At 44.1% G+C, this 21,252-nt stretch overlaps 1 protein-coding gene and 1 pseudogene across 1 annotated transcript in view; one reads left to right on the forward strand and one right to left on the reverse strand.

Annotated features, from left to right (window-relative positions):
• Positions 1-21,252, reverse strand: part of GSR (glutathione-disulfide reductase) — a 44,804-nt gene that overhangs the window by 18,595 nt on the left and 4,957 nt on the right. Inside the window, exons 2-7 of the mRNA XM_066380285.1 lie at positions 10,161-10,187; positions 6,541-6,629; positions 4,760-4,829; positions 3,161-3,308; positions 2,661-2,715; positions 968-1,067 (exon numbers count right to left, since the gene is read on the reverse strand). Coding sequence (XP_066236382.1) covers positions 968-1,067; positions 2,661-2,715; positions 3,161-3,308; positions 4,760-4,829; positions 6,541-6,629; positions 10,161-10,187 — 489 coding nt within the window. The remainder of the gene's footprint in view (positions 1-967; positions 1,068-2,660; positions 2,716-3,160; positions 3,309-4,759; positions 4,830-6,540; positions 6,630-10,160; positions 10,188-21,252) is intronic.
• LOC136403237 (cytochrome c oxidase subunit 7B, mitochondrial pseudogene) lies at positions 10,449-11,610 on the forward strand (annotated as a pseudogene).

A 21,252-nucleotide genomic window follows, 5' to 3' on the forward strand; every position in this document is an offset into this window, starting at 1 on the left:
CAGCATGTCCTCAAGGTTCATCCACATTGTAACGTGTCAAAATGCCATTCCTGTATAAGGTTGAATAATACTCCATTGTCTGCATATACCACTTTCATGTTTATCCACTCATTCATCAGTGAACACTCGGGTTGTTTCTACCTCTTGGCTACTGTGACTAATGCTACCATGAACACTGGTGTGCAAATATTTTCGATACATTTCCCTTTAGGGCAAAGAACTTAGTTGACTGTTAATAATTTAATACTACTTAAGCATACGAAATTGAATTTCAGAGTAATAAATTAAACCGAGACTCTGTTCAATGTAGTTAATACTTATATTTAAGCCTGTGTGTCCCCTTATTATCGCATCTGATTCCATCTAGTACTTCATGATGAAAATAGTTGCTGTTTGATGAAATCAAAATCATTATTATCAACCAGCAGCTGGTAGCTGGGAAGGGCATATGGCCCAATTCAAATAGCGTCTATGCAGCCCCACGTGGAATAAAGCAACTGACTTCCACAGACTTTGTACCTTACTGGTGAATGACAACACAAGAGAAAATTCTCACTGTAGATTTTTTTAAAAGATTAACAGCATCGCCTGACCAGGCAGTGGCGCAGTGGATAGAGCATCGGACTGGGATGCAGAGGACCCAGGTTCGAGACCCCAAGGTCGCCAGCTTGAGGGCGGGCTCATCTGGTTTGAGCAAAAGCTCACCAGCTTGGACTCAAGGTCACTGGCTGAGCAAGGGGTTACTCGGTCTGCTGAAGGCCCACGGTCAAGGCACATATGAGAAAGCAATCAATGAACAACTAAGGTGTTGCAACACGCAATGAAAAACTAATGATTGATGCTTCTCATCTCTCTCCGTTCCTGTCTGTCTGTCCCTGTCTATCCCTCTCTCTGACTCACTCTCTGTCTTTGTAAAAAAAAAAAAAGATCAATAGCAAGGAAAGAGAAGGTAAAAGGATAGAATTACCTTATCATGTCGTATCAGGAGTGATGTCCTAGACCCCAGAGCAGAGAGGATCCCAGCTATCTCCACGGCAATGTACCCAGCACCAACAATGACGCTGCGGCTAACGGGAAAGCAGGGGTTAATATCGTGACGTACACCTATTCTGGAATAATGTCAGATTTACAGAACAGCTGAGGGGCTAGTACAGAGGTGTCTTGTACACCTCTGCTCAGTTTTTCTGAAGGTTAACATCTTACATAACCATGGCACAACTGTCAAAATTAAATTGACACTGGTCCAACTGGAATTAATTCACTTGGATTCCTTTATTGCTAGCAATGCAAATCGAAGACATTATTTTTAAAATATTTAATGGACAGATGTCTATATAATAAAACGTCTTTGAAGGCGGGTCCAGATTGAATTATATCATCTAAGCAAGACAAGACATGACAACACATGTCATACATCCAACTCTAAAACCAAAGAGTACAGGGTGGATCACGAGGGAAGAAAGGCTGTTCTCTAACACGTTTCCGTGCCCTGCAGGCAGCAAATCAGAAAAAGACTACTTGTTTTTCTCAGACTTAAAAGGTTGCCCGGTTAGCCTATCTTAACAGGACATTTCCACTGCAGCAATGAGCTGCAAAGGTCCTCTATTAACTGTGGCTCCAGGTGAATTAAGGTAAAGGTGTGGGCATAAAAATTTTCTATTTTGAGAGTATGTTTATGAACGCTGGGGACAGTGAAACCAAGCAAGGGCTTAGGATAGAAGAAGCAACAGGAGAGCCTGGGTGGGCTGCTCTGGCTCCCTGGAGGGTCGGAGAAAAGGGGGCTTGGAGACAGGTTCGGGGGGTTAGCCCGGATGAGCTGTCACTGCTCACTGCTCCCCTGGCTGCAAGTCTCGTGGGGACGCTGAGCGTTTACGAGATACATGCCTGTGGGGCAAAAACGGTGTGGGCACAGCGGCATGCATTATTAGCCACCCCCCATGAGGGCCTTTATAAAAGCAGAGGATTAAGATCTCAAATTGGGTTGGCAGCGCCCGCTAAGGCAGCGGCAGAGTTGAGCAATACTGACTCCCCAGTGTTACTGAGGAGAGCAAGTCCTGGGCTACATAGAGTCCCTGCTCCAGGGCCTGGGTATCGTGTCTTTTCCTGAGAGAAGGGAAGATCCGTCTAACCTAGAAAGCCTGCAACTGGCGGCAGCTTCAAATTAGAGAAACGATCTTCCTCATTCTCTTATTCTCTCTGTGTATCTAAGCCCACAACAGAAGTTTACTAAGGTTATCTGGGCAAACACACACAAAGAACAATTTCAGAAAATCTGAAATTTTGTGAGACTGACAGAGCCTTCATTTATGGAGATCACTCTGCTTTGAAAGTCAGAATCCAATTATTTGAGATACATCACCAGTCAACGCTGTTTCAAGTTAAAGACAGAAGATAGTTTCCTATCTATTCTTCAAAACCATCCTGTGTTTGATTGTGGTTGTAAAATTTCTGCAATGGCCTCTGACCAAAGGCAGGAAAGATCTGAGCCACTTAATGAGGGGTCCGAGTGAATGAGATGCCCAAGGTCATAAGAAGACAAGAGGCAGGCAGGCAGAATTCAGGAAATGCCTGCATTTAAGGGTCTGAGCGGAGGGGGAGAAACGTCAGCAGGAGAGGCTGAGGGAGAGCGGACGCCGAGGCCAGGACGGACACCAGCTTACCTCGGCAGCTCTTCCAGCTGAAAAAATCCATCACTGGTTATTCCTAGCTGGGCACCTGTAGAAAAATGTAATTTAGATCACACAGACCGAGCTTCCTCTTAGAAAATAATCATTTTATGCAAGACCTAACACTTCCTCAGCCTCTGGGTGACCAGTTTTTTTTAAGTCCTCCCTTAGGAAGCTACCAACCGAGTCTTCCCTGAGTCAATATTTTTTATTTCCTCTCTAGAAATAAGAGCAGTGATGACTAAATAATTATCAGATCTCTCCGTGGCCAAGGCAGGGAATGCAGTGCTTCTGCTGTCCTAAACAGAAAGGGCAGAGTACCACCAAATTACGTATCGGGGAAGTTCCTATGCTAGAGGCGTGGAGAAGCCAGACTCCCGTCCACTCTAAAATGTTCTCAGCTCTCGAGAGCAGACTCTTCGCTGGCTCTGCTTCGGCCTCCAATAACCTCCCGCTGGCTGTTAGTAACAAGCACCGGCCTTCGGAAGACTCACCTGGGATCTGGCTGTCCTGCGGGAACGAGGGCACACCGCCTGTTGCGATCAGGATGTGAGGAGCAGTGTACTTTTGCCCATTGACCTCCACTGTGGGCCTGGGGTCGCCCGTGAACGCTGCGTGGCCTGGTATGATGTCTATATGGGCCTGGAGAAGGAACCATGCCTGCCATGAGCCTGTTCTTAGATAAATCAAAAACATCCGCTGCAACTTGTCAGAGCTTATGTCTCTACTCGGGATTTCAATTTTGGGTTTGCTGAGGCCCAGACAACTCTCAATGCTCAAGTTTCTACAGGACTTCTGTGATTTGATACTTAGGTAGGGATTACCATTCAATGCTGAAGTGCACAAATATGAAACAACGGTGCTATTTTGGCCCAAAACCCAGAGACCAAAAAAATATATGCAAGTCACCCCCAGAAGGAAAAAGATTCTATCTCAGTCCCCAAGAGTTGAAGGAGAACATCTTCCTCACTTGCTGTGAAAACACTAAAGAATGACGTCTGGAAGGGCGGAGGGCTGAGAAAGACAACAGGATGAAAGCCAAGGGCGTAGAGGCAGAAGACAAACACTCTGGCCGAGGCAGGGAATGCAGTGCTTCTGCTGTCCTAAACAGAAAGGGCAGAATACCACCAAATTACGTATCGGGGAAGTTCCTATGCTAGAGGCGTGGAGAAGCCAGACTCCCGTCCACTCTTACTGTGCCAGGGCCTCCATCTGGGGAGCCTCAATCTGAGACGAGACTGCCAGCGAGCTCAGGCCAGCTATGAGACATGGATTTGCACGCAATCTGGGCAGTTTACAGGGGTAATGGAGCGTGCAAGCAGGATCACGGAAGAGAACACTTTAACATTTCAGAACACGCTCGGCTCTGGAGTGAGTTACTGGCTCTTTTCCAATCACTCCTCCAGGCCCGCTCTGGAGTGAGTTACTGACTCTTTTCCAATCACTCCTCCAGGCCCGCTCTGGAGTGAGTTACTAACCCTTTTCCAATCACTCCTCCAGGCCCGCTCTGGAGTGAGTTACTGGCTCTTTTCCAATCACTCCTCCAGGCCCGCTCTGGAGTGAGTTACTGGCTCTTTTCCAATCACTCCTCCAGGCCCGCTCTGGAGTGAGTTACTAACCCTTTTCCAATCACTCCTCCAGGCCCGCTCTGCATGTGCTCTGCTTAACCAGGCTGAATCAAGACCAACGCCCAAAGCCATAAGCCTCCCGAGAAACCGTCTTTCAGCAGGTATTAACTTCCTAGAGGTTGCTACACAAAAAGATGTAAGAGTCAAGTGGCAATAATACAGATAATAGTTTAATTCATTCACTGGCATAATTGGTCTCTTACGTGTTTGACTTCTGGAATGAAGTGGGGGCCAGACCTACTCAAGGCACAGCCACCAGGTGAGACCAGGCACACACTGCCCACTCTCTGCAGAAAAGAAACCCACCTACAGAGTCAGAGACTTTTCTCTGACAGGTCAACCTCAGAATCATTAATCATAAAAGAAGTAACAGAAACAATAAGAGACGCTTACGGCCAGACCCACTGTTGGCATACGCCAGCAGGGCACGGCAACTTCTCTAAGGTCAAAACCCAGCACACTCACCTTGGTTAGGTTATTTTGATAGATGGTGTTCAGGCGGCTCACATAGGCATCCCGCTTTTCCTTTATAACCCTGCAGTGAAACCTGAGTCAGTACTGAGAGAGGATTCTCCCCTTTCAGTTAGTCGCTAGGGCATCTATCCCTAAACAGAGGATCACAGACTGTCAGCACAAACACCATGAGTCAGCGTCTTAAAGACAGCCAGTCACCCCTCCCCGTGTGCACTTGTTTTCCCATAGGTGGAGCACCCCGATTCTAGTCTTAGAGAATATTCAGTTGGGATCTACGGTATGTAAATTAAGTTTTTCTTTGCAGAGAAGACAAAGAGCTGCGTTGGCACAGTGCCTAATACGGTAGCATTAAGAGCTTATTGGAACTACTCAATTGCATCTAAGAGAATAAGTAAGCTGCAAAGTACACTTGCCACTCAATGTTTGTTGAATAAATGAATGAATCTGTGTCTGATCGGCGGTGGCGCAGTGGATAGTGTTGCCCTGGGATGCTGAGGACCCAGGTTGCTGGCTTGAGCATGGGATCATAGACATGACCCCAGGGTCACTGGCTGGAAGCCCAAAGTCATTGACTTGAAGCCCAAAGTCACTGGCTTGAGCAAGGGGTCCTTGGCTTGGTTGGAGCGCTCCAGTCAAGGCACATATGAGAAAGCAATCAATGAACAACTAAAAGTAACGCAACTACGAGTTCATGCTTATCTCTCCCCCTTCCTGTCTGTCTGTCTCTCTCTTTTACCATAAATAAATAAATTTGCTAAACATTTTTAAAAATTCAATGGCTTCAAAAAGTTAATGGCAGCTCCTTAAAAAAAATTAAACACAAAACTGCCACATGACCCAGCAATTCCACTTGCAGGTATGGACCCAAAATGACTGAAAGCATGAACTTGTGGACCAGTGTTTATCACATGATTCTTCACAATAAACAAAAGGTGGAAGAAAACCAAAAGTCCATTGAAAAATGAACAGAGAAACAAAATATGGTCTGCAAATATAAAAGAGTTATCATTCAGCCTTTAAAAGGACTGAGGTTCTGACCCATGGCACCAGGACGAACTTTGAAAACATAATGCTAAGGGAAGTAAGCCAGGCACAAAAGGCCAAATACTGTAGAAAGTACCTAGATCGGGCAATTTCAGAGAGACAGAAAGTAGATTAGAGATGCCAGGGCCCGGAAGGAGGGGAGATCACTGAACAACATTATTTCTGCCCGATGGTGGAAAGGTTCCAGAAATAGATAGGGTAATGGTTGCCCAACACTCTGAAGAGACTTAAGGTCACTGAAACAATTTAAAATTAATAAATAACTTAAAAATGGATGGAATTTTATGTTGTGTGATTATATATGTACAAATTGAATGTATACAATGTGGTGAATTTAGAGGTAAGTATACAACTGTGAAACCATCACTGTAATCAAGGCCAGGGGCCTATCCATTACCACAAAAAGCTTGTTATATATGTATTACCTCAATACAACCCCCTTATGAAACACTGAATTATGAAAGGAAAATGTTTATAGTTGTGCCCAGCCTGTGGTGGCACAGGGGATGGAGCGACGACCTAGAATGCTAAGGTCACTGGTTCGAGACCCTAAGATTGCCCAGTCAAGGCACATACAACAAGCAAGCAATGAACAACTAAAGTGAGGCAACTATACTTTGAGATGTCTCACTTGCCCCATCCTCTCTCGGTAAAATCAATAAATAAAGTCTATTAAAAATATATGTATTTCTATTTGTAAAAAGAACCCTCTGAGAATCAACACTTACCGCCAATTGAATTTACTATCACAAGTTTGAAAGCCATAATCGACATGATCGTGCATGAATTCAGAGTGGACAGCTGTGTTCCACATTACCTGTAAAAAAAATTTACCCCGAAGAGCAGTATGTGAATCCAGAGGGAAAACAGAAATCATAAATGAAAGGTATCTATGTAATAGCAGGTACTAATCCTGGCCTTTAAATTAAAAACAAAACCGAACATTTTATCTTTTTTTTTTTTTTTTCATTTTTCTGAAGCTGGAAACAGGGAGAGACAGTCAGACAGACTCCCGCATGCGCCCGACCGGGATCCACCCGGCACGCCCACCAGGGGGCGATGCTCTGCCCACCAGGGGGCGATGCTCTGCCCATCCTGGGCGTCGCCATATTGCGACCAGAGCCACTCTAGCGCCTGGGGCAGAGGCCACAGAGCCATCCCCAGCGCCCGGGCCATCTTTGCTCCAATGGAGCCTCGGCTGCGGGAGGGGAAGAGAGAGACAGAGAGGAAAGCGCGGCGGAGGGGTGGAGAAGCAAATGGGCGCTTCTCCTGTGTGCCCTGGCCGGGAATCGAACCCGGGTCCTCCGCACGCTAGGCCGACGCTCTACCGCTGAGCCAACCGGCCAGGGCCAAAACCGAACATTTTAAAAGAGGCAGTTCAGAAAATATGACCAGACAGATTTTACAAGGAGGCTTCTGAAACGTTGGGAAGAATTACTTCTACAATTAAATTTCCTAGTCTATGAACTCTGTAACAGCAGAACAGTATAAGACCCTAGTCTCCTATTGACATTTACTACTGCTTACATTCTTTTTTTTAAGTTTCAGATTTCTTTAAGCCCTGACTTTTGTGATGAGTTCCAGGAAATGAGATCACATCTGTAAGTTTACAGTACAATGATTTAGAAGAAAGCTATAGGTAAAGTTGAGGATTTAAAACTGTTAAGAGAATGAATTCCTATTATGTATTCAGGAACTATGAACCAGCCCTCAAAAGAGCGTATGTAATCAGACACCTGGACCTCAAAGGTTCAGTGCGTCTTCTGTGGAATGCAGCCTGTGGTCTGCAATAGCTTTTCAATGCCAACTGATCACCGTGATAACTGAATTCGAACTGGCATCCCGAATTCTAGGTGACAGCCAAACTACTATTTCTAACTGATCACCGTGATAACTGAATTCAAACTGGCACCCCGAATTCTAGGTGACAGCCAAACTACCATTTCTTGGTCAGACAAGTCCCAGCTCTACTTTTGACAAGTCTTAGATTCCTTCTTTGCACCTTGCTCCCTTTATGCCTAAAGTTGACTATATTGATGGCTCTGCTGGATTCTGTTTCTTTTACTGAAGCGAAATGCATGTAATATAGAATGAACCATTCTCTCCGCTAGATTCTTTATCTTAAGCAATGCATACGGAAGACTTATCAATACCACAAATAGTTATTTTAGGAAACACCTCTATTCCTCATATTAGCCTGAAGTGACATATTTACTTCCAATTTGTAGTACGTACAATGCTTTCGCATCTAACCCTCTAGAGAGGTGCCTCTCGAACTGCACTGGCTTTCGGGCTGAGCCCGAATCCGAGAAGCAGCTCCCCCCACCCTTGTGTAGGGCATTGGCTCTAGGCTCCAGTCTAGCCTAGAAAACAAGAGGTAATTACCAACTGATCTTCAAGAATTGAAAAGCATTTTTAAATCCACAGAGCCCTACAAAAATATAAGGTAAATGCTTAGTACATGTGAATAGAAGGGTAAGTGAAATATTCAAATTCAATTCACTATGCAGTATCAGTCCAGGCGGTATTTTAAAGTAATGAGGTAGCATCAATCAATAGCAGATTTACTACCATAATTGGTTTAAACTACATAAAAACCAAATTATAACTAATTTACATAATCCATATAGCCATAATTGCATGATTCTAATGTAGAACAAATTCTAAAATTTAGGACAAAAGGAAAGAAAAGAAAACGAGGGAAAATGTCCCACAGGAAAAAAAAAAAATTTCCCTAACAGAAAAGTAAAAAAAAAGAAAGAAAAGAAAATCTACCGATACCAGGAAATAAGATTCCAGAAACTGTCAGGTACTAAACTCAAGCATGTGTCACTGATGAGATCAGGCTATTTGCTTGTACTGTATACAAAACACTGTCAAGTTAAAGTGTAATCTCACCAACAAAAGGCTGTAAATTTAGGATTATAACATGTTTTGAAAGTAAATTCAAATGAAGAGTAAAATTATTTGCAAGTACAGGCAAGCGGCAGCTTTGGAAATAAGAGCTGCCATTTCTTCCTGTTTGTCACAGGTCAGGATGAGTTCATTCAATGTGACCTGACCCGACCACAGCTATTAGGACTAACAATCACTACAGTGGTAAAGACACCCCACGAGGCTACAGACTTGGAGGGAAATACTTAAGAAAATGTCACTCAAGAATCTGGTTTGCCACTTGGGGGTCTCCCTAACGAGAAAAACTATCCTGTCCTAATTACTAGGCCCAGAAATAGTCTTACTCTTAACTAATAAATCAACATATCGTTTCATAAGATACCCAAAGTCACATGATGCATGATTTTAACATGGACAATGTATAGAGAAATCGATTTCTGCGTTTAAAAACAAAAATTCCCATCAACAAAATGAACAAACAAACAAAAAACCTATGACAATCTTGACATGTCTTTCCTGGAGAAAAACAGTTCAGTCTCCCTAGGAAAAACTGATTCAGGGATGTACAGGAGCAGGGGAAAGACCAGATGGCTGGAGCCAACATCCCACCCTCTGCCCATCACCCTAGGATTCCAGGTAAACTAGAGCCAGGTGTGGGAGGAGCATCCATCCATCTGCCACCATCATCCACTCGGTCTTGGTCATATTAGCATTTGGGCTGAGAGTTGGATATAAACTTTTTATTTCCTGGATGGATCTCCCTATTGAGAAAAAGTTATCTGGTCCTTTTCTTCTATGCCATGACTAGAGATGTTCTGCTGGTCCTTGACCATCGGACGTCTGAGACCAGACACTGTGTTCCACTCCTGGTGACCTCCCTATGCTTGCACAGGAACTTTTTCCACTTTGTCACCACGTGGTAAAAACTTGCCACATGGCAGAGGTCCAGGATGAATTTATTTTGCACACATGATGCACTTAGTGTCTAGGAGCTCATTATTTCTGCGGCTACCTTCCCAGGAGCACCTCCCTTCCCCAGGTACCCCTGCAGGGACAGCTCAGTCCTGGCACAGAGAACCTAATGCAATCTGCATCCACAGTGCTGGGTGAGGATATCCAGCCCGGAGCTCCAGAGCCATCCTGTGCCCATGAGGCCGGGGTTACTGTTGACTATACACGTAGGATTACCAGAAGGGAAAGACGGAGAGAAACCAGGCTCTTTCAGATATCCTCACACTCTAAGCCACTCTCAGAAACTGCCTGTCTCCAGCCTTCTTAATAGGCGGTATTAAAAAAACAAAAATAAAAAACTAACCTATTGTTTAAGCCCTTTTAATCACTTATTTTTTGCAGAAAGAATTTTAAGTGAAACATTTGGAAACAACCTTATTCTAATCATGATTTACCAAACATATAAAAGGAATGTGGAAGGAATAAGAAATAAAAATTCTACCTTTTTGGGTACACATCCGACATTCACCTAGGAAAAAAAAAACAACAAAAAACATTTTAGTAACGTTAGACTCAAACCATCAAACAAACCTGCAAGAAATGAACCGCAAGCATTCACCAAGAAGGGAGACTTCCTTGAGTTTTAAGTCACAATCTACAGTTATTTTCTTTTTTCTTGTCTAGACTTGGAGAACATACGAACATTATTTCTCTTCTGCAATGAGGCAGAGAATTTTACTCCTCAGCATTTTCTCAAGAAAAGCAGGAGGCAGGGAGGGTTGTGCACAGCATGGCCCGGGGCAGGAGCGGGCAGAAGCCTGGGCTGGCGCAGACCCCAGCGGGAAGCCATCGGAGGGAAACAGCAGCTGAGTAAGAACAGGAAGGGACAGGACCCAGCAGCTGAGTAAGAACAACTGACCCCTCTGAGCAGCTGTCCTCCAGGATGTCTGGGACCCTTCAGGATACTATGGAGTATCCTGGGTAAAAACCCAGAGTATCCCCTCTGAGAAAACCTCTATCAGAAATCTACATTATTCTTCAGGACCAAAGGACAAAGATGAATTAAGCAGGCAGATTCATCTGTGCTATGAAGTCTTATAAACAGACTTACTAGAAATAGATTACAAATTTGACTCTCAGTTTTCTAGAAGCCCATAGACAAAGGAAAGAACAAATAGTGAATTTTCATGTAAAAACTAGTTAAGAAAATAATTACTCATGCCCATTAGACTAGGGAGAAATTCCTCCCAATGGCCCTTGTAAACAAGCTGTGATATGTTTATATGCAAATTTTTGTGTACACCTGTTTATTTCATTTTTGTTTTGTTTTTGTTTTTTAATTTTATTTATTCATTTTAGAGAGGAGAGAGAAAGGGAGAGAGAGAGACAGAGAGAGAAGGTGGGGAGGAGCTGGAAGCATCAACTCCCATATGTGCCTTGACCAGGCAAGCCCAGGGTTTTGAACCTGCAACCTCAGCATTTCCAGGTCAACACTTCATCTACTGCGCCACCACAGGTCAGGCCCTGTTTATTTCATTTTGTTCACAGTCTAAAATTAATAACTTTTAAAACCTGGGGTAAGAAAAAGATTGATTGAAACTGCCTAGCGATCCATTTTCCCAGGGTTCCTTGCAAGGGCACTTGACGCGAAGTTCCAACAAGCCAGCGGCTGCAGACACTGCACTTCCGTCTTCAGCTTCACGGGGTTTCCATTGGCCGAAAACGCACTAAGTCGTCTGCCAGTGCGAAGTGTTCAAAAAACAAGAGCAAGGCAGATCCACCAGAAACGGATATCTGATTTCCATGACAAACATGGTAATGCTGTATTAGCTAGTGGAGCCACTGTGTTCTTCCATGGACAGACATACAGACATAAACAGCAACACAAACTGGAATAGAATGGAACCTGTCCCCTGTTGGCAGTTACCCCAAAGGAATGGAGAGATCAGTAATCATCCCAGCTGGTGGAATAATGAATTCTCTTAAACCAACTTATAATTGATGTCAAGTGAAAGCACTGTGTACCCATTAAAATATGGCATGACTGACTTTGGCCCTGGCCGATTAGCTCAGTGGTAGAGCGTCGGCCTGGCGTGCAGAAGTCCCGGGTTCGATTCCTGGCCAGGGCACACAGGAGAAGCGCCCATCTGCTTCTCCACCCCTCCCCCTCTCCTTCCTCTCTGTCTCTCTCTTCCCCTCCTGCAGCCAAGGATCCATTGGAGCAATGATGGCCCGGGCGCTGGTGATGGCTCCTTGGCCTCTGCCCCAGGCGCTAGAGTGGCTCTGGTCGCAACAGAGCGACGCCCCGGAGGGGCAGAGCATCGCCCCCTGGTGGGAAGAGCCTCGCCCCTGGTGGGCGTGCTGGGTGGATCCTGGTTGGGCGCATGCAGGAGTCTGTCTGACTGTCTCTCCCCGTTTCCAGCTTCAGAAAAATACAAAAAATAAATAAATAAATAAATAAATAAATAAATAAATAAAATATGGCATGACTGAATAAAGTACATTGGAAACTTTAAAAAAAAAAACTGCCTTAAGGGTGAAGAAATTCAGACTTGATTGAATGGGTAACCACTCAGTGTACCCTAGAAGAGGAGCTGGTTGTAGAAGGAAAACTCAATCAACTCCACCTTTCTAAAAATTTAATTATTTGGGGTGACACTGGTTAATAAGGTTATATAGGTTTCGAGTGTACAATTCTATAATACATCATCGGTATATGCATTGTGTGTTCACCACCCAAACTCAAATCATCTTCCGTCACAGATATGTGACCCCCATAACGACCTCCCCCCCTTAATAACCTGCCTTCTCTCTGGCAACCGCCATCTGTTGTCTGTATCTGAGTTTTTGTTTGTCTTGTTTATTTGCTGTTTTCAGTGTCACATCCCATGTATGAGTGAAATCATATGGTTCTTGGCTTTTTTCCATCTGACTTATTTCACTTAGCATGATATTCTCCAGATCCATCCCTGCTGTTGCAAATGGCAGTATTTCATCTTTTCTTATGCCTGAGCAGCAGTATTCCATGTAACTATGGGCCACATCTTTAATCCTCTATCAAAGGGTATTTGGTTGTTTCCACATCCTGGCCTCTGCTATGAACAAAGGGGTACTATGCTATGAATATATTTATTAAGAAATGTATTTGAGGCCCTGGCCGGTTGGCTCAGCGGTAGAGCGTCGGCCTAGCGTGCGGAGGACCCGGGTTCGATTCCCGGCCAGGGCACACAGGAGAAGCGCCCATTTGCTTCTCCACCCCTCCGCCGCACTTTCCTCTCTGTCTCTCTCTTCCCCTCCCGCAGCCAAGGCTCCATTGGAGCAAAGATGGCCCGGGCGCTGGGGATGGCTCTGTGGCCTCTGCCCCAGGTGCTAGAGTGGCTCTGGTCGCAATATGGCGAAGCCCAGGATGGGCAGAGCATCGCCCCCTGGTGGGCAGAGCGTCGCCCCATGGTGGGCGTGCCGGGTGGATCCCGGTCGGGCGCATGCGGGAGTCTGTCTGACTGTCTCTCCCCGTTTCCAGCTTCAGAAAAATGAAAAAAAAAAGAAAAGAAATGTATTTGGCCTGACCAGGCGGTGGCGCAGTAGATAGAGTGTCAGACTGGGATGCGGAAGACCCAGGTCCGTGACCCCGAGGTCACCAGCTTGAGCACAGGCTCATCTGGCTTGCGCAAAAAGCTCACCAGCTGGGACCCAAGGTTGCTGGCTCGAGCAAGAGGTCCCTTGGTCTGCTGAAGGCCTGCGGGCAAGGCACATATGAGAAAGCAATCAATGAACAACTAAGGTGTCGCAATGAGAAACTGATGAGTGACGCTTCTCATCTCTCTCTGTTCCTGTCTGTCTGTCCCTATCTATCCCTCTCTCTCTGACTCTCTCTGTCCCTGTAAAAAAAAAAAAAAAGAAAGAAAGAAATGTATTTGGCCCTGGCCAATTGGCTCAGTGGTAGAGCATCAGCCCAGTGTGGATGTCCCAAGTTCGATTCCCATCAGAGCATACAAGAGAAGCACCCATCTGCTTGTCTACCCCTCCCCCTCTTGCTTCTCTCTCTTTCTCTCTTCCCCTCCTGAAGCCATGGCTTAACTGGAGCAAGTTGGCCCTGAGCACTGAGGATGGCTCAATGGCCTCCGCCTCAGGTGCTAAAAAGAGCTCGGTTGCTGAGCAATGAAACAACGCCCCAGATGGGCAGAGCAGCACCCCCTAGTGGGCTTGCCAGGTGGATCCTGGTTGGGGAGCATGCAGGAGTCTGTCTCTGCCTCTCCTCCTCTCACTGAACTAAAAAAAAAAAATGTTTTCAAAATTTCCCGAGGGGTTGGGTTGCTGGGTCATATGGTAACACTATTCTTAATTTTTTGAGGAACCACCTTACAGTTTTCCATAGTGGTTGTACCAGTTTACATTCCCATCAGCAGTGAATGAGGACAGTCTCTTCCCATAACCTCTCCAGTTCCTACTATTACTTGTCTTGTTGATGATAGCCATTCTAACAGGTGTGAGGTGGTATGTCATTGTACTTTTGATTTCCATTTCCCTAATAGCTAGTAAAATTGAGCATCTCTTCATATATCTATTGACCATTTGTATGTCTTCTTGGGAGGAGTGTCTGTTTAGGACCCCTATCTGTTTTTTAATTGGATGGTTGGTTGTTTTGTTGTTGAGCTGTTTGAGCTGTATGAGTTCTTTATGTATTTAGGCTATTAACCCCTTTTTGGAGGTTTTGTTGCCACTATCTTTTTCTGTTCGGTTGGTTATCTTTCTGTTGATGATTTCTTTTGCTGTGCAAATGCTTTTTTAGTTTGATATAGTCCCACTCATTTATTGTTTTTGCTTCCCTTGCCTTTGAGGTCAAATTCATAAAATCCTCTCTTAGACCAAGGTCCACAAGTTTAATACCTATGTTTTTTTCTTGTGTAATTTCATTTCAGGTCATATATTTAGGTCTTTGATCCATTTTGAATTAATTTTTGTGTATGGTGATAGTCTAGTTTTATTCTTTTGCACGTGGCTTTCCAATTTTCCAAGCACTACTTAACAAAGAAACTTTCTTTTCTCTATTGTGTGTTTTTGCCTCTTTTGTCAAAAATTATTTGCCCAGGCCTGACCTGTGGTGGCGCAGTGGATAAAGCGTCGACCTGGAAATGCTGAGGTCGCCGGTTTGAAACCCTGGGCTTGCCTGGTCAAGGCACATATGGAAGTTGATGCTTCCTGCTCCTCCCCCCCTTCTCTCTCTGTCTCTCTCTCCTCTCTCTCCCTCTCTGTCTCTGTCTCTCTCTCCCCCTCTCTCTCTCTCCTCTCTAAAAAAAATGAATAATAATAATAATAAAAGCCTAATGCAATAGGCCCTGGCCAGTTGGCTCAGTGATAAGAGCGTCGGCCTGGCGTGCAGGAGTCCTGGGTTCGATTCCCGGCCAGGGCACACAGAAGAAGTGCCCATCTGCTTCTCCACCCCCCCCCCCTTCCTCTCTGTCTCTCTCTTCTCCTCCCGCAGCCAAGGATCCACTGGAGCAAAGTTGCCCGGGCGCTGAGGATGGCTCCATGGCCTCTGCCTCAGGCACTAGAGTGGCTCTGGTCGCAACAGAGCGACGCCCCAGATGGGAAGAGCATCGCCCCCTGGTGGGCGTGCCAGGTGGATCCCGGTCAGGCGCATGTGGGAGTCTGTCTGACTGCCTCCCCGTTTCTAACTTCAGAAAAAAAAAAAAGCCTAATGCAATAAAGGAACAAACACCTAAGCAGCATTAAAAGCACAATCTCTGAAAAGTATGATATTTTATGTTTGCTTAGCATTTAGAATTTTGTGGCTTTCTACCTAGACTGCCCTCCTGAGTATGCCCAGAACATGTATTTCTCAACCCCCAAGTGTCTAACGAGGTCATGGGGACACATGGACTGAGGCCATTATAAGGCAGGAAGAGAGCAGGTGTTCCGGGGCTGGCAGAACAGAGGAAGGCAGCGGAAGACTCCCTGTGGGACGAGTAACGCCAGCCCTGCCTGGGATGATTGGATCGTCAGACCTGCTTTCTCCAGGTCGTTTGGCAAAGCGCTTCTCATCCACACCGTTACACCCTGCAGTCTGCAGCTTAAGTTCAATGAAAGGCTTCATTTAGGGCAGACTCCCAAAGCAATTTCTCCAAAAGTAGAAATGATGTTAATATATAAATATTAAATAAATATGCTCACATTGTCCTCCACTCAACCTTCTCCGGATTCCCAGAAACCTTTAAAAGCAGTTCAAATTGTCATAAGGCACTAAATGTTCTGAATCACTCTCACATTATCATTAACTTATTCATGTACATTTGAAGCTATTTGAAAGTTATTAAGGCAATTTTTAAAATAAGTTTGGAATATGCTTCCTTTAAGGGTCAAGATAGACCGACATTCACTGGTGCCAGGAGTATGATTAAACTTTGGTTTATTTTTTAAAAGTTTCTGCCTTTATGCCTTCTAAAGTTTTTTATTTTGTTGATTTTTAGAGAAAGGAAGAGAGAGAGCAAGAGAGAGACAGGAATATCGATCTGTTCCTGTATGTGCCAGGCCAAGGATCCGACCTGCAACCTCCGCCCTGAGGAACGACACTCTAACTGAGCTCTCCGGCCAGGGCTTCAAACCTTCTTATTTCATGGCACACATATATTAATTACCAAAACGTTCTGTAGCACACCAAAAAATATATTTTTTTGCCAATCTGACAAAAAAAAAAGGCATAATAGTTTAAATGTTTATTTGTTGATTTTAGAAGAAAGGATAGAGACAGGAACATCCATCTGCTCCTGTACGTGCTCTGACCAGAAATCAAACGGCAACCTCTGTGCTTTAGGACGATGCCCTACCCAATTCAGCTATCTGGCCAGGGCTAAAAGGTATACCGTAATTTTGATTCATTCACACCAGATAACTATTATTGTGTTGGCTGTTGTCATTTTTTTATTTGATAATTTAAGGGAAAAGAGGTCAGTGTCCCTAACTAGTCAGATATTGCATGTTTTAAAAATTCTTGTGGAGGTTCATATCCGAGTTACGGCACACACACACACACACAAAAAAAAAAAATTCTTGCAGCACACTTGCATGCCTGCAGCCACACACGGGTTGAACATCGTTGGCCTAGACGAATACCAATAATCTACTGAGCAGCCTGTTTCTCTGGCTTCTTCCAAACCCACCTCTCCTGCTGACCTCTCTAGCACAGTGGTGCCATGCAGGACTGTTGTGGACCATAAATGGCAAAAAGCCATTGTAGACTCTAGGCTTAGCAAAAGGCTAAGTTCTCCCCCCTTCACCTCCACATTGACTATGATGCTGAGTATTTGCACCCACTTCATTTGCTTCCTTAAGTTGCTGGAAGCAATTTACATGCCCTTCCTCTTACTCTTTGTTTGTTTAGATGTTGGCTGATTTCACTTATGCATGATGGGGGGATTCCTGTTTATGCCTTGGATTAGTTCCTGTTTTAGCCTGGATGTGTAACTTTGTAAGAAGGACTTTCTTGATTTGCATATGGCTATATAATAAAGCAAACTGGGGCTATGGGGCACTCCGATATTGCCATCAGCATTTGAAGAGTCCTCCTGGTCCCATTTTTTCTTAATAAGTGTGTTTCCTTAATTCCACATTATTATTAGGAGCCGCGCTGGTCCGCAGCACAGGACAGTTCACAGTGACTTTTTTTTTTCCTTTTTTCACAGAGACAGGGAGAGAGTCAGAGAGAAGGATAGACAGGGACAGACAGACAGGAACGGAGAGAGATGAGAAGCATCAATCATCAGTTTTTCCTTGCGACACCTTAGTTGTTCATTGATTGCTTTCTCATGTGCCTTGACCGCAGGCCTTCAGCAGACTGAGTAACCCCTTGCTCAAGCCAGCGACCTCGAGTCCAAGCTGGTGAGCTTTGCTCAAACCAGATGAGCCCACGCTCAAGCTGGCGACTTTGGGGTCTCGAACCTGGGCCCTCGGCATCCCAGTCCGACGCTCTATCCACTGCGCCACAGCCTAGTCAGGCCTCAGTGACGTTATGATCAAAAAGGCTTTTGTTAGCAACACACTTCTAGTTATAAGATAAATAAGTCCTGGGGGTATAGTGTACAGCAGGGGTCCCCAAACTACGGCCCACGGGCCACATGTAGCCCCCTGAGGTCATTTATCCAGCCCCCGCCACACTTCTGGAAGGGGCACCTCTTTCATTGGTGGTCAGCATCCATATCCTGTGCTCCTGGAGTACTGTATGTAGCAGTGTCGCTCACGTACAGTACTACTTCCGGTGACGCGGGATGCACGCGTCCCGGCTCCGGAAGCGCGTCATATCACTTGTTATGGCTAGCAGTGACAAATATGGAACCGGACACTGACCATCTCATTAGCCAAAAGCAGGCCCATAGTTTCCATTGAAATACTGGTCAGTTTGTTGACTTAAATTTACTTGTTCTTTATTTTAAATATTGTATTTGTCCCGTTTTGTTTTTTTACTTTAAAATAAGATATATGCAGTGTGCATAGGGATTTGTTCATAGTTTTTTTTTATAGTCTGGCCCTCCAACAGTCTTGAGGGACAGTGAACTGGCCCCCTGTGTAAAAAGTTTGGGGACCCCTGGTGTATAGCATGGTGACTCTAATAAATAGTATCATATTGAATAGTTTAAAGTTGCTAAGAGTGTGCAGATGTTCAAGTCCTCATCACAAGATAATAAATTTTTGTAACTGCATATGGTGAGGGATATTAAATGAGACTTGTGATCATTTCACAATATATACAAATACTGAATCATTAAGTTGTACACCAGAAACTAATATAAGATTATAAGTCAATTATACCTCAATTTTAAAAACTAAAAGTAATTAAAAAACAAAAAGCAGCTTTTGTCCTGGTGATCAACTCCTCCAACTCCTCTGTTTGGAGAGAACTGCATACCTACATCACGAGAACCTGTCTATTGCAGAATCAGTACACCCACTCAGCGAGAACACCCTGGGAACACCCTGACGTGTTCCCACAGGCCCTGGGGCAAAGGGTGACAGTACTGGGCAAGCTGACTTCCCGGGGCTGCGTAGGCGGAGAACTGAACCGCAGAGACAAAGCTCTCAGAACAGAAGGTGCTAATTCACCTTGGCTTTGGGCCATTCTTGCATCTCTCCAGGATTCGCAGTTGATCACGAGAAAAGCATTACAGTTAGCTTTTTGGAAACTCCAAAAACTGAATTCAAAGATAATCTTATGTATTTCTCTGTCCTCAGAAATGCCTTAATCAGATTAAGCAGACAACAAGAGATTACTTATCTGCAATTGAATTATAAGGGAAAACATATTATTTCTTTCAGTTTCCCATTATTTATGGCTAACCTAATATCCTATTACAATTATTATTTTTTTGTCTGATCCAGAAAAATAGCCTAATTGAACCCTTTGAGTAGTACAAACATTCAAGTATGTCCCCGTGCCTCCTGACCATCCAGAGTACGATTTTTATTTAAAAAATGTGTACGGCAACATTTAAAAAAAAGCAAATGTATGTTCTTCTTGTTTCCATAAACTGGTTATCAAACAAACATGATTTTAAGTTAATAAAACTATAACTGGAACTAATTTCATTTTTTGAAAAAGAAAACTCACTCAGGGGGGGCAGCGAGCATGAAAAATACTCACTACTCAAGGGTTAAGAGTGGCATCATGTTAATAGAGATATACATGCTTTGATCTAATTTATCCATTAAAAGTTTACTAACAGTTCTGGCCCCAGTGTAAACTGAAGGGAATCAAAACATGCCACCCCGAAGTATGCCACTTCGGCATAAGGATTATTTTGAGCTGAGGACAATTAAGAAACAGCAGACAGAGGAGGAACTCTTTGCCCTCCCCTTCTCTGCCTAAAATCAGAGCATAAATGTCCCTGTGTGATGGTGTCTGTCCCCCACTCCTTTCCTTGTCCGTGGGGATGGAAGGACAGCACTCAGGTGAATCTGTACTACAAAGAACAAACAAACAAACAAATAACAAAGGAAGAACTTAATAAAGCCACCCTTATCTTCCATTAGTTTTACCATATATTTGTCTTCCCACAATTTATCCCCCTCAGAAGCCCAAACCCTCTTTGTCTAATCACTTCTCCATAACATATCACCCTTTGTTAAATTGGTTTTAAGCTCAGAAGCCTAACTACTTCTTCGGTTGTTGTTTTTTTCCTCACTTCTTTTCTGTGACACTCCTGCGTGCACATGAAATAAACCTTTTCTCTCGTTAACCTATTATCAGTTTAATTTGCAGGCCCCAGGTACCGAACCTAAGAGGGTAGAGGAAAATTTTTCCCTCCAGTACAGAACACAATATGGGGAAAAGTCATCTCCTATCTGAGCTTCTTAACAGTTTATAATAAGTTCTATCAAAGAACAGTGCACTCTAGGTACATCAACATGTTGCTCATCTTGAAAATAAAGTCTTCTACTGGAAAGATTGGGTTGGGGAGGAAACTTTGTAAAGTAATCATTGTCATTAATTGATTTTTGTACGTGCCCTCACCAGGATCAAACCTTGGCATATTAAATGATGCTTTAACCAACTAAGCTACCTGCCAGAGAAGAATTTTTTTAATGACAATTACTCTAAATAATTTGTCAGCAAGCTTATGTTAGTACTTTCATTTTAAAAAAAGATTGTATGTATTGATTTTAGAGAGAGGAAAGAGAAAGAGAGAGAAAGGCCGGGATGGGGAGGAGCAGGAAGCACCAACTCTTAGTTGCTTCTCATATATGGCTTGACCAGGCAAGCCCAGGGTTTCAAACCTGTGACCTCAGTGTTCCAGGTCGATGCTTTATACACTGTGCCGCCACAGGTCAAACAGTACTTTCTTTAAAAAAACAAAAAACTACCGTCCAACTGGATCAGTGAATTTCCAAAATCCCTTCCAGCTCTATCACTCCATGACTCTTAAGTTTTCATTGGAGAAAGGCTTAAAACAAACAACCCTAAAAACAAAAACTTGTATTTTAAATATTTGTAACAAACTACGGCATGGAAAATTTAGAAAGTAGATAACTACGATGTCTAGTAAAAAATAAAGGGTTTTAATTTAGAAAAAAAAAATGTTGGAGAATCAATATTAAAGAAACTTCTATTTAACTTCTCCAAAGGATACCTCTCAATAGTAACACTATCACAAAACCACTTTTGTATCAGTCTCCTACCCAAAATCCTTCCACAGTTCATATAGGCTAGTAAGCCAGGACAAACGGAACAGGAAAACTGAGACAGACAAATGGCCATGCAGTTTACAGCCATCTAACAAATCGCTAAATCCTGCCTTCCTTGCCATGGCTCATTTCTTCCACTGTGGCTTTTACTGCATGAATGCACACAGCCAGGGCGGCCCAGTTCTTTCCTTAAGGGTTCTGAAGGAAACCTAGGCTCTCCTGTTGCTTCTTCTACCCTAAGCCCTTCCTTTGTTTCACTGCCCCAGCTTTAATAAATGTACCTGGACATGTGAAATCTTTGCTGCACAGAGTCAAGAACCCACACACCACCGGCTGGCTGGAGGCAGAACCGCTCTGGAGTTTCCCGTGACACTTCCAGAAACCCCACATTTTTACTACAACCACCTACCCATTAGCTCCCC

This window comes from Saccopteryx leptura, chromosome 4 (assembly GCF_036850995.1).
Source record: "Saccopteryx leptura isolate mSacLep1 chromosome 4, mSacLep1_pri_phased_curated, whole genome shotgun sequence".
Lineage (NCBI taxonomy): Eukaryota > Metazoa > Chordata > Mammalia > Chiroptera > Emballonuridae > Saccopteryx > Saccopteryx leptura.